General features: G+C 40.0%; 1 protein-coding gene across 1 annotated transcript in view; it reads right to left on the bottom strand.

Annotated features, from left to right (window-relative positions):
• LOC113528637 (protocadherin Fat 4) overlaps window positions 1-12,609 on the bottom strand; it is a 94,723-nt gene that overhangs the window by 37,951 nt on the left and 44,163 nt on the right. Inside the window, exons 2-4 of the mRNA XM_026917292.3 lie at window positions 9,192-9,323; window positions 2,034-2,295; window positions 671-1,021 (exon numbers count right to left, since the gene is read on the bottom strand). Coding sequence (XP_026773093.3) covers window positions 671-1,021; window positions 2,034-2,295; window positions 9,192-9,323 — 745 coding nt within the window. The remainder of the gene's footprint in view (window positions 1-670; window positions 1,022-2,033; window positions 2,296-9,191; window positions 9,324-12,609) is intronic.

The following is a 12,609-nucleotide window of genomic DNA, read 5'->3' on the forward strand; positions in this document are numbered from 1 at the left end:
AGGGACAGAGGCCACATCTCCTTCATTGAAACTGACAGACACACACTACACCTCTTCTACTTGGACTGACAGGCAAGGTCTCCTTACTAGGAATAACAAGAACAGAAGCCATGCCCTCTTCCCTGGTATTGATAGAAACAGAAGCCACACCTACTTAACTCGGAATTATAAGTGCCACTCCCTCTTCCTTGGTACTGATGAAAAGGGAGGCCACACCTCCTTCACTGGTACTAACAAGTGAAGAGGCCATGCCCTCTTTCCTGGAATTGATAGAAACCAAGGCCACACTTGCTTCTTCAGGACTAAAAAGCCCAGCGGTGACACCCCCTTCCCTGGTACTGTCAGAAACAGGGGCCATACCTGCTTCACTGGGACTAACAAGTGCAGGGGTCATGCCCACTTCCCTGGTAATGGCAGAAACAGAGGCCAACCTTGCTTCTATAGGACTAACAAGCCCAGAACCCATGCTCTCTTCCCTGGAACAAATTAAAACAGAGGCCACACCTCCTTCCCTGGGAATAACAAATTCAGAGGCAATGCCATTTTCTCTGATACTGAAATAAACTGAGTCAGCACCCTCTTCCCTGGTACTGACAGAGTCCACACCTCTATCACTGTGACTACCACATGGGCCATGCCCTCTTCTCCGGAGTGTTTTTGCATATCTTACCATCATCAGCGTCGCTTGCTGCTACGGTAAGAACAGGCGACCCAAGACTCAGGTCCTCTGAGACAGATGTGCTGTAAACGGACGCGTTGAAGGTCGGCTTGTTATCGTTTACATCCAGGATGTTAAAATACACCCGGACCAGGCTGGCTTGGCCTCCACCATCCTCCGCCTTCACAGTGATGATGTAATACTGCTGCATTTCATAATCCAGTGGCCTCGTTACATTAAACACTCCGGTGACAGGGTTGACAAGGAAGGTGGAATCATCATCGTCTTCCTCGAGAGAGTAGGTCACTTCACCATTTGACCCGGAATCCGAGTCACTCGCCAAAATAGCCGCCACAATGGAGCCTTAGAAGAGAAAATGCAGAGAGAGTGAGAAATGAGAGGCAGCACAACATGGCATGGATCAAAGAAAAGCCGAACCGCATTTTACAAAACACACAATGAATGCTGACTTGTACTTTTCCCTGTTCCCAGTAGAGTTTATTATTGTTTTGCAGTTTGATTTTTTTTTTTTGCGGTTTGGGGTAACGCAGACGTCGTGTTCATTCTGTATAAAACCCTAGCAGAGGCTTTGACGATGAACAGGCAGTGTGGGTTTGATTTTCTGCAGGATAAATGCTGAGAGTCACCCGCTTGTTGTATTTAGTCTGGCATGACCACTCCTAGATGGTTTAGAGGCTTGATCCTGTTTTAGTACATGGAGCTCGTGCCCTAGGTCCTAGATTGGGTTACGCTAAATCAGTCCTGTCTAATCTACTCCCAAAAGACCTCATGCCCATTATGTCTCTGCTGTATCTTACTGATGTTTGTAGAGAAATTTTCTTATGGCCCTGTCATTACGTGTGGGAGAACATGTGTGTTTGTGGTGTCCAGTAAAATGAGCTTCACCTTCAAGTCATATATGCATATTTTGCATATTTTTTTCAGCTCATCACTTCATCACTATATTGACTCATTTGGTGAATTTATATATGTGTACATATATGTATATACATAATATGTTACTTAACAGTCCTCTAAGAATTTACAGTGCTGCAGCTTGAAACCTAATGGAACCCAAAATCGAGGTTGCTTTCCAAAGTGCTTAATTTGGTTTTGTAGCCATAAAGCTATAATAAGAATGAATAATTGGTAACTTTCAATTCCACTGTCTACATGGGATTGTACTACTGGGATAAAATGAGCAATAAGACTGAATAGGCATCAATAAACCTTACTGGTACTCTCATTTTATATCAATGTCCCTGAAATAACCTCAGCCAACAGTGAAGATACAAACGTAAAACCTGGGCGAGGTAGTTGTAATTATTATTATTGCACTTCGATACGCATATTAAAAATTATAAATTGGGTTTACCTGGAGCCATATCCTCTGGGATATCGAAAGAGTACACGGAGCGAGAGAACTTCGGAATGTGATCGTTAATATCACTGATGGTGATATTGACACGCATGTCTGATGACTGCTGTCCATCATCTGCTCGGACAAGCAGAGAATATTTTGATCGTCGTTCTCTGTCCAATCGCTTTGTGGCAATCAGGTCACCTGATTCGGGATCGACACGGAAGCTGTCATCTGCCCCACTGATGATGGTGTAAGTCACCAGTGCATTTGGACCCTGCAATAGAATTAAACAAGAAATTTGCATGTTGGCAGTGATCAGAAGATTCATAATAGTTATACTGTTAAGGTTAGATTATACTTATATATAGGTTTGTAAGTAGACACTATAATGCACTCAAAACAGTAATAGTGTGTTTCACAAATGTTAATGAATTTCTACAAAGTCAGTAAAATAACATGTGAATGGTCATGTGTCCACTTTACAATCTAGTCTTGGACATTTGACCTGATCTTCTTAAATCTTGCCTTGAAACAGTCTGTGTGGTCTGAAACTAAATACGCATGAATACAGAAAAAAAAAACCAAGACTGAACTCTGCGAAATATTGTATCATTTGATATCTTTCTCTAAATGTGCAGTATTTAGAGACATCCTCCGAGACTTAAGAAAGTCAGTCTGTCCGCCAAACTTAATAAAAGTGTTCAGGATATAAGAATTTGTAGAGACTGTATCACAGTACAGACATAAAGACTAGCATGTGGACATCATCTGCTGACTAGTGAAGCGGCTTTGTGCTAATATTTTTAACAGACTTTCACAGTTTCACCCAGGTCTGCCATCACTGAACCTTACTCTCCTGTAAAACATTCATCTACACTGGTTTGTTTTAACAGGTGCATCCTGAACTGTTCAAATCACCTGCTAAAGCATGTCTCACTTGTCTCACTATCCAAACTTTTTAGCGTGCTAGCAAGTACGATGCTGGAACTATGCAGTATGGAGCAGGTGTTGACATACAGTCGATAAACACAGACAAGGGTTTGTTGGCAGAGCATAGATTCTGACTAGGCAACCTGTGCAAAATTGTTTACATTTATGAATATAATTAAAAATCCACTCAGAAATGCCTGCCAACTTAGAATATTTTAGCTACCAGACTAGTGTTAACAGTGAATATTTTTAATGTTCATGAGCAAAAGATAAAACTTCTCTCAGAAATCCTACTAAGTTAGATTCTTTTAGCTACCAAGTGAGTGTTAGTGAATATTTATGGTTAACATTTATGACTATAACTTAAAAATCCTTTCACAAATCCTCTCAGATTATTTCAGATAGTTGCCTAGTGTTAGCAGTTAAGACTGTCATTATGTTTGCTAATATAACTTAAAACTCCTCTCACAAATCCTGTCACGTTAGCTCAAATTAGCTAGCTAAAATTCTCTGAAATTAGGCTTATGATTTCTGTAAAAAGCACACTTTGTGAAAGTTACAGACGATTTTTATCAGCTAGCCCCTCCCGGCAGGTGTGTTGACACAGTAGTAGCTAATGCAGCATCTAGGTTTCCTATATCTATTGTTACACCCTTCAAAATTTATTCATATCAATGAGCATGAGTCTGAATATTTCATTCCTCCAGATGTTGGGTTTCAGTCATGCTGAGTGGATGAGTATAAGAGCATATTTCCGACCCAGTTCCGATTCAGAATTAGACACACTTATTGCACTAAACAACACAAGAAAAAAATGTTTCTAACAATAAAATCTGGTGAGAAGGTATTCAAGTTTCACTAGCTTTACACTTTATTACTGTAACAGCAGGGAGCCATCCAATAATCACAGCCAGAGCCTGACAGTAAGTCAGTAAATCCAAGAGAGAGGGTCAAAACCAGCAATTAATTAAATCACCAGGAACTAGGCACTAGTGTTAGCAACAAGACAGCAAGAAACATGTATAGTCAGAGGTCATGTAGCCATATTAACAAAAGTCTCAACTGCAGATTCCACTGTAACAAGATTCCTTGGTGGTCATTATTTTATTTTAAAGCATTTATGTGGCATTATTCTCCATTTCCAAAGAACGGCATAACCTGAGTTTGCTGATTTACGTAGTCTCATACACTAACCATTAATTTGCTACTGACTAGACTAAAATAGTACAAAGTTATGGCTTTCAACTTTATAGTGACTCTTTTTTTGTGACAACGTCCTAAACCACATGTTCTCTTGACGACTGTTATTTGAATCAGAAAACCAAGTAAACAAGAAACTATCAGAAAAAAGGGTGAACAGAGACAAAGAGTGTGTTGAAGACAGGGAGTGTAAAAAGCAGAAAGAGAGCTTGGTAGCAGTCAAATGGTGTATCATCTCAGAGGAACTGCCCTGCTCTTTGAACTCGGACTGGTGTTGCATTCCTCCATAAATTCAGCTAATAGATCCCTTGATACCTGCGCTAAGCACAAGCGCTACACATCTGATACTATAGCAAGCCAGAGGAGAAAAACTGTGCAGACAGTCTGTGATGGGTCTATTTAAAAGCGAAAAACAATGGAGTCCCAGACTACTGGCTCCATGCACGACAGGATTCAAAGAACACCACTCAACATGCTGTCAAATATGTTTTCATTCAAAATAAAGAAGTGACACTGGAATTGACTCTTTACAATTCGAGAGAAGCTGTGTGGTATAAATGTTATACATGTATTCATTTTATCCAAAGTGACTTACAAAGTGTGGCAGAATCCTATTCAAGTCTGTGACTGAGTATTGAGGATTAATGGTCTTGTTCAAGGGACCAACAACTGTTCTCTGGCAGTCCTGGGATTTAAACTGTCAGCTTAATTATCAACAGCATTAACACCTGAGGTTCTGTTGCTTTGGAACTCTGTATCTACAGTAAAAATTAAATGCACAATGTACAGCCTAGTGTCTCAAATCACATATGCAAGTAAACCTCAGTAAACAACTGAAAATTGTTTGAGGTGAGCATGTTTAGGCATGCAGTTTGCATGATGCTAAACTGGTGGTTTTATGCTTCAATTAGTAGTAAGCTACATAAGCCTCGTAGCTCTTGTGTAAATCTAAACAAGCAAGCAATCATGCCCTGGATTGATTGAATACAATTGGGGTGAAGGGAACATTTTTCACTGAACCATTCCTTTAATTGTCTCCAAAAGAAGCTGTCCTTTGGTTCCCTGCTCTTGATCTGGATTTCCCATCAACTACCTGGGTCAAAACCCCCTCCTTCTGTTAACCAATTAAAAGTTTAAGTGCTGTGAACGGAGAAGGAGAACGATAGAGACTTCCGTCTGTCTGACCTCCACTTAAAATGTTGAGAGGTTTTATAGTTCTTTCTGGACGGGGCTGCCAGAGCAATTAAGACACGACATGACAGGATGCATACGGAACTTCAGTTAACTTTGAGATGGAGAATTGGAGAAAAGGAGGGAGGAATGGAGGGAGTTGGAGAAAGAAGAGAACAAATGTATGGGGTAAGTACGGCAGCTCTTACAGGAAATCCCAGTTTCCTGTAACAGGATTGAACTCAGGCGCTGACAAGCTGTTAGCCAAATTACAACACAAAGGTTTAATTAACGTCACTTTAAATGGACACACACCTACACAGACCTAACTTGCAGTATCTGCCTGGGCTTCTCCTTCCATCAATCCATCCATTTTCTGCACTGCTTAGCCTACACAGGGTCACGAGTCTGAAGCCTAATGCACACACTATGGACAATTTAGAGATGCTAATCAGCCTACAATGCATGTCTTTAGACTTGGGGAGGAAACCGGAGTGCCTGGAGGAAACCCCCAAAGCACAGGGAAAACGTGCAAACTCCACACAAACAGGGTCAAGGCGGGACTCAAACCTGCAACCCTGGAGGTGCAAGGCTAACCACTAAGCCACCATTCCCCACTCCTGAGCTTTTCATAAGGCCTTTATTTGAGACCATGTTGAGCTTATTCAACTCTATATCCTTCGTAAGTATAAACACTGTTCTGCAAAAATTTAATATTTCATTAATTTAGCTTTACATTTTAAAACTTAAAGATTTCTGTCATGGTGAACATTAACTGCAAGAGTTTTCTAGTGTTCCAGTTTATTTCTTTCTTTGTGTTTCTCTATCAGAAGTGAAATAAGGGGAGAGGGATAAAGGGAAAACTGTGTTTTCATCCCCTCCACACGGTTTCCACATGTTCAATAGTTAAACCTTGGAGATCGTTAGGATGTCTGGATCCTTGTTCCAGTCTGCTGGTCTGTTGTTTCAGAGTTTGGCTCACTCATTCCTTTGTAACACATGTGGCTCTAACTGCAAAAGCTCCAGATATTCCTGATTGTATCCATGTTAGCCAAGGCCGGCCTTCCTCCTTGGCACTGGTCTACACTACAGAACACCTGGGGTGAAGTAAACCTCTCTCTGTTCTGCTGATTGAAACACTTCTTGAGGTTTCAACAGATGATGGTGATAGGACAAGTGTTTCCTATATTTTAATACAAATGACCATGAATTGATTTGTACATCAAAACAGGGTTTGAGGCAAGAAGAGCATACTCTAACAGAAGCTGATTTTTACATGTACTCAACACTGTCCAGGTCCACCCGGAGCTATAACCCTACCCAGACCCATCAGTGCCCTATCCAGACCTACCACTGCCAACCTAAATAATACTATTTAAAGGGTAAACATATAAATCCACTACAACCTTGTCTAGGTCCAACTCTAGCAAACTTAATAAACCTTTGAAATACTTTCCTAGACCAGCCTGAGAAGAAATAAAACCCGGTCCATATCTACCTGGACCAAGCTGAGAAAAGCTACTACTCTGTTTAGATCAACCAGACCACCAGAACCCTGTCCAGACCTACACTATATGGCCAAATGTATGTGGACATCTGACCATCACACCCATATGTGGGACTTCCCCAAACTGTTGTCCCAAAGGTAGAAGCACACGCACAATTGTCTAGAATGTCATTGTATGTTGTAGTATTAAGATTTTCCTTCACTGGAACTAAAGGTCCCAAACCTGTTTCATCATGACAATGCCCTGTGCATAAAGCAAATCCATAAAGACATGGTTTGCCAAGTTTGATGTGGAAGAACTCAAGTGGTCTTAGCCCTGACCTCATCCCCACTGAACACCTTTGGGATGAATTGGAATGAACCAGGACTTCTCACTTGACATCAGTGCCCAACCTCACTAATGCTCTTGTGGCAGAATTCACCTAGAATTCACCATTTATATCTTTATCGATCTATATATATATATTCAGACCACGTGTGTCACCATGAAGAGAGTTAACTGTTGCTGAGACAGATCTGGTTTAACCTGAGGACTACTAACCCCTTCACAAGCTTACTCAAGCTACATTTGCAGCCCTAAGAAACCCTGCAACCCTTCTAGAGTCACCTATTCTACTCCACCTGGAGCTTGTCTATACCCACTTTGAAACAACCTTAGAATGGCTGACACCGTTCTGCGCCAACTTGTGGAGAGCCAGACCTTCAGACCTGAGAAATTCTGCAGAAACCGAAAACATGTTCCCGTCTGCTGGTCTGTTGTTATAAAGCTTGGCTCACTCTTTTCTTACACATGTGGCTTTAGCTGAAAAAGGTTCCAGATATATCTGATTGGACTCATGTTAGCCAAGGACGTTCATCCACCCTGGCACTGGTCTGCATTACACTTCCAATCTGAGAACACCTGGGGAAAAGTAAACGCTTCTCTGCCCTGCTAATGGAGAAAATTCTGGTGATTTCCGTGATTTGGGAATAGATGTGTGTTTCTCATCCATTAACACAAATGAACATGAAGTGATACATCACAAATTCAGGGTTCAGGGTAAGAAGGAAGGTCTAAGAGTCCTGCACGAGGGTGTAATTCTAAAGTATTGTAACAGAGCTATGCAACTGCCGGAATTTTTTTTTTTTTTTACACATTTCCTGTGTGAGATGGGAAAGAAGCAGAGGTTTTATAGCACAAGAGGAAGCCAGAGATGTAATACAAACTCAAGCAGCCTCACAGGGACTCATCGGCACGTCTCAAGTGACTTCATGAAATCAGAAAGTAAGGAAAGAAGGGGAGAGAGAGACAAGAAAAGAGGGACAAACTCCAACAGTCTGTGCAGCTGTTCCGTGTTTTGCATCCAAATGTTTCTTAAATGCTAAGCAAACTTACTGTGAATTATTGTGTGTTACTATTAACTACTGTTGTGTTGAAAGTTCTGGAGAAGAACAGCATGATGATGTCATTAAAAGAGCACCGGCTGCCAAAAGTACACTCGCTATATCATAGTTTATTGGAGAAATCTGTTACTATCACCCTGTATAACATCGTCTCTTTATCCACAATGCAACAAACGCAAACAATCGCAATAGTAACATTGCATACTATTGCATATCCCAAAACAATACGGTGCTGTATATTCATACTACTTGGCATGTGGTACTAGCAAGCTATGGGTTATACTGTCAGTATAAATGATTCTCTTGACAACCGGCCACTGCCTCTGGCTCCACCCCAAACCTCACACTACTGTACTAAGTAGTATGTCAAAATAGTGCACTACACAGTATCATAATTGTGTACTAATTTGACACACAGTACTATTTAGCTTATTGTGCTCATTCTATTAATCCAAATTTCATCTAAAAACAGGTGGATGGAAAATGCACTAGAGAAACAGGGAGTGAGAAAGTAGATTTCCATTACTCAATACCTGTTTTCCTTTTTAAAATCATTTTCCCTCTCAAATACCTTCCCAGATCATCAGCCAAACGTACGGTTTCCTTTCCGTCTTTAGTGATTAAATCTCATTCAGCTGCGAGACAACAGCATTCTGCAGGGTCCGATCCAATTCCAACCGCAACTCTCTCTCTCTCTCTCTCTCTCTCTCTCTCTCTCTCTCCTTGGCAAATTTCAACATTCTGTTAACGCTATTAATGATATCCATCAGCACCTTGATATTCATCACACACCCAGACCGATCCATTAGAGCGCCGCTCGTCAGGTTTAGCCTAGAAGTGACTTATGTCAGCCTTATTCCTCACTGTAATCAGAGCAGAATTTATCACACGGAATATCACTTAAAAGTCCGGGTATATTTAGCAGAAACATTCAGTTGAGGCAGCTATTATTCCAGATTTTTCCACAGGGAATTTCCTACCTCGTCTGCATCGGTTGCTGTTAGCTGCATTACCCTGAATCCATCACCCACGTTTTCTTGGACGGTCACGTCTAGAATGTCAGTGGGAAAAACTGGAGGGTTGTCGTTAATGTCCTGAAGCGTGATCTCCACCTGAATGAGAGAACGAGATGAAGAAAATTGAGTATTATGTGTTTTCATCTCACACTATGGAGTGCTTTTGATAACTGATGAAATAAAAACAGGTTTTCATCCTGGATTCAGACTTTACACACCAAAACACAACATATACACACTGTCAACATTGCATCAAATCCTTCCACATAGACACACACACAAAAACCACCACTGTCAACCTACACTTGATCCCCTAACTGCCCGCAACCCATTGCCAATAAACACGCTACGAACGAAAGCAAAACAGGCATTTGCTTTGCATCTTGCTGTTTATTGCTTAAATAAATATGCAGAGCGCGTGTTTAGAAGATCCCCACATCCACAGTCTGCATTAATGGTGTTTGTGATTGAATATAATTCCCCTCGAGACAGAAACAAAGCCGAAAAGGAGACGAAGAAGATGCATATTTTCCTCCTAGTCAAATGCAAACCCTCTGAAAAGTCATATTCAATGCTCCATAGACCTCCATTTCAATATATTTATATTGTAGGTCAAGATCATGACCACTGATTTTAAAAAGCTATATTTTCCGATTTCGCTTGTATAAATAGATACTATATTCTTACTTATTCAGAGTGTGAGCCATGCTAATAATAAAGTCATAACATTATTAATTTTTAAAGCCTATTTTGACCAAAAAGCACAGTAAGAAAATGGCTTTCATAACTACAATAGCTTAGGAAAAAAAAACAGAAAGAAGCTGCAAATAAGAGGAAAAGGAGCAGCTTTAGCTCTGACTGTTACAAAGCACTGACACTGGAGACTCCTTTCCAAAAATATTAAATAAACATGTTCTTACATAAAACTTCATCACATCAACAATTACACACTTTTTTAATCTGTTTATGGAACTGCTGTCAGAACTGGTATAATAGAAAATTAATCATCACCTTCTGACCAAGAATCAGAATTGAGCATTCCACAGTGCTTTGGTGTATATAAATATTAATAATACGATCAGCAAATAAAAAAAAAATGTCTCTCATTTCCCCTTGATGTGTAAATGATGTTGCCTCTCTTCTTCTTTTCTGTTTATGTGGATAATTAGGACAGAGATGCAGTCATGTTAAATAATTACAGCCACTGATTTACCCACAATCCCTTAGGAGAAGGAGATCAAAGGCTGTAGTGATTAAAAAAAAAGAAGCCGGAAAGGACAGGAATGTGTGAGAGGGAATGAGAGATATCGTGTGTATTAGCAGCAGAGAGAGAAGTGGGTGTGTGTGTGAGTGTGAGTCCTGAATCATTGATAGTCATGCTGAATAATACACTCAGTCAGTGTTAAAGAGCTGCAGGAGCTCAGAAATCTGATCCTCCCTTCGCGAAAAGTGATGTGTTTCACCTGGGTAAAGCCATGACCTTTGACCTCACACACACACAGCTACCGTAAATAGTGTCTGTGTGTATGTATATGTGTGTGTGTTAAACTGATGTTCTTGACTTACACATACCTGAACACTATCTGACCATCAACACAACTACCCTCTCTCACTCTCTGACTTTCTGTCTCTCCCTCTGTCTCTCACACATACAAACACACACACAGATTTGAAGGAATGGCAAATGAAACCAGCCAAAAATTAGCACAATAAAATATGCGTAATTCTCAAGGGAAAAAAACAAGAACATGAACCAAAACACAAATAAGCTGGAGAAGGAGAGCAAAGAGCCGGATCAGGACCATAACCTGAAATTGAAGAATAACCAAAACAAAAGAATCAAACAAGTACAAGAACCAAAACCTAAATATACAAACAATAATCAGAATGAGAACAAACAAGAATCTGAAAAAAAAAACAGGAGCAGGCCTAGAAACAGATTCTGAAATCAACAATAAAAAAGAACCAGAGTAAAAACTAGAGTTTAATTCAAAATTTGAAATGAACTTTAGTCAAAAGCTGAAGCAGAAGAAGAACCAAAACGTGAACCAGAAATGAATAAAAACCTGAATAAAAGCAAGAATGTGCATAAAAAAGAAGCAGAACTGGAATCAGATTCAGAGTCAGAAAAAAGTATGAGAACAAGAACCAGAACTGAAAAAAAGAACGAGAGTAAGAAGTAGAATTAAATCCAGAAAGAAAAGTGAACTTTACTCAAAAGTCGGAGCAGAAGAAGAACCAAGAACAAGAACAAACAAGAATCTGAAAAAAAAAACCAAACAATTAAAAAAAAAACAGAAGCAGAACTGGAAACAGTCTCTGAAAAGAACAAGAACTGGAACTGAAATCAACGGTTAAAAAAAAAACAGAGTAAGAACTAGAATTAAATCCAGAAAAAAAGACTGCTTTAATCAATAGTTGAAGCAGAAGAAGAACCAAAACATGGACCAGAACAAAAACAAATCAAAATAAGAGGAAGAAGAGAATGAATCAGAACAAAAACAAGAACCAGGACAAGCAAGAACGTGCAAAAACCCGAAAGCAGAAACAGATTCAGAACCAGAAAAGACTTAAGACAAGAAAAAGACTTAATACTAGAACCAGAACAAGAATCAAAACAAGATTAAAGATAACATTATAACTCTCAAGATCAAGAGTCTGTACAAAAAGAAAAAAAAAAAACAAGCAGAAATGGAAGAAGTTTTAGAACCAGAACAAGAGTAAGAACCAGAACTAAAATCAACAATAAAAAGACGGGGATGCCTCCACCACCACCAAGTCTAGCCCTTCTTGTTACTAATTTGTATGCCAGACATACACTTAAAATATACTTCAAACAAAAAGGAAGCTATTGAAGAAAAACTATTTCTGACATTTGACCTTGCAGTGACCTTGACCCTGTTTGGATCAATTCCAAAATCTAATCAATTCATCTGCTGGTTATAATGATAATTCCATATACGTAAATCTTGCAAACATGCAGCCTTGATCCTGAGATATCTCATTAACGGGAATCTCGGACAGATGGACCGACAGATAGATGGACAACCCGAAAACCTAATGCCTCCAGCACTCATTGAAGACAAAAAAAAGGACCAGAGTAAGAACTAGAATTAGATCCAGAATTAGAAATGAACATTAATCAGAAGAAGAAGATGTTGAAGCAAATTATGGACCAGAACATGAACGAGGACCAGAAAGGACAAGAGGGAACTCTGTGTTAGTGGAAAAAGGTTATGAGTGTGTTATGGTTTACATGGGAGTCTGAGAACAGCGTTGGCGGCTCTAATCTGAAATCCGGGCGGCAGGCTGGGTGTGAGTGTGTGTGCGCGTGTGCATGTGTGTGTGTGCGTATGTGTGTGTGCGTGTGTGCGTATGTGTG

Source organism: Pangasianodon hypophthalmus, chromosome 13, assembly GCF_027358585.1.
Source record: "Pangasianodon hypophthalmus isolate fPanHyp1 chromosome 13, fPanHyp1.pri, whole genome shotgun sequence".
Classification (NCBI taxonomy): Eukaryota; Metazoa; Chordata; class Actinopteri; order Siluriformes; family Pangasiidae; genus Pangasianodon; species Pangasianodon hypophthalmus.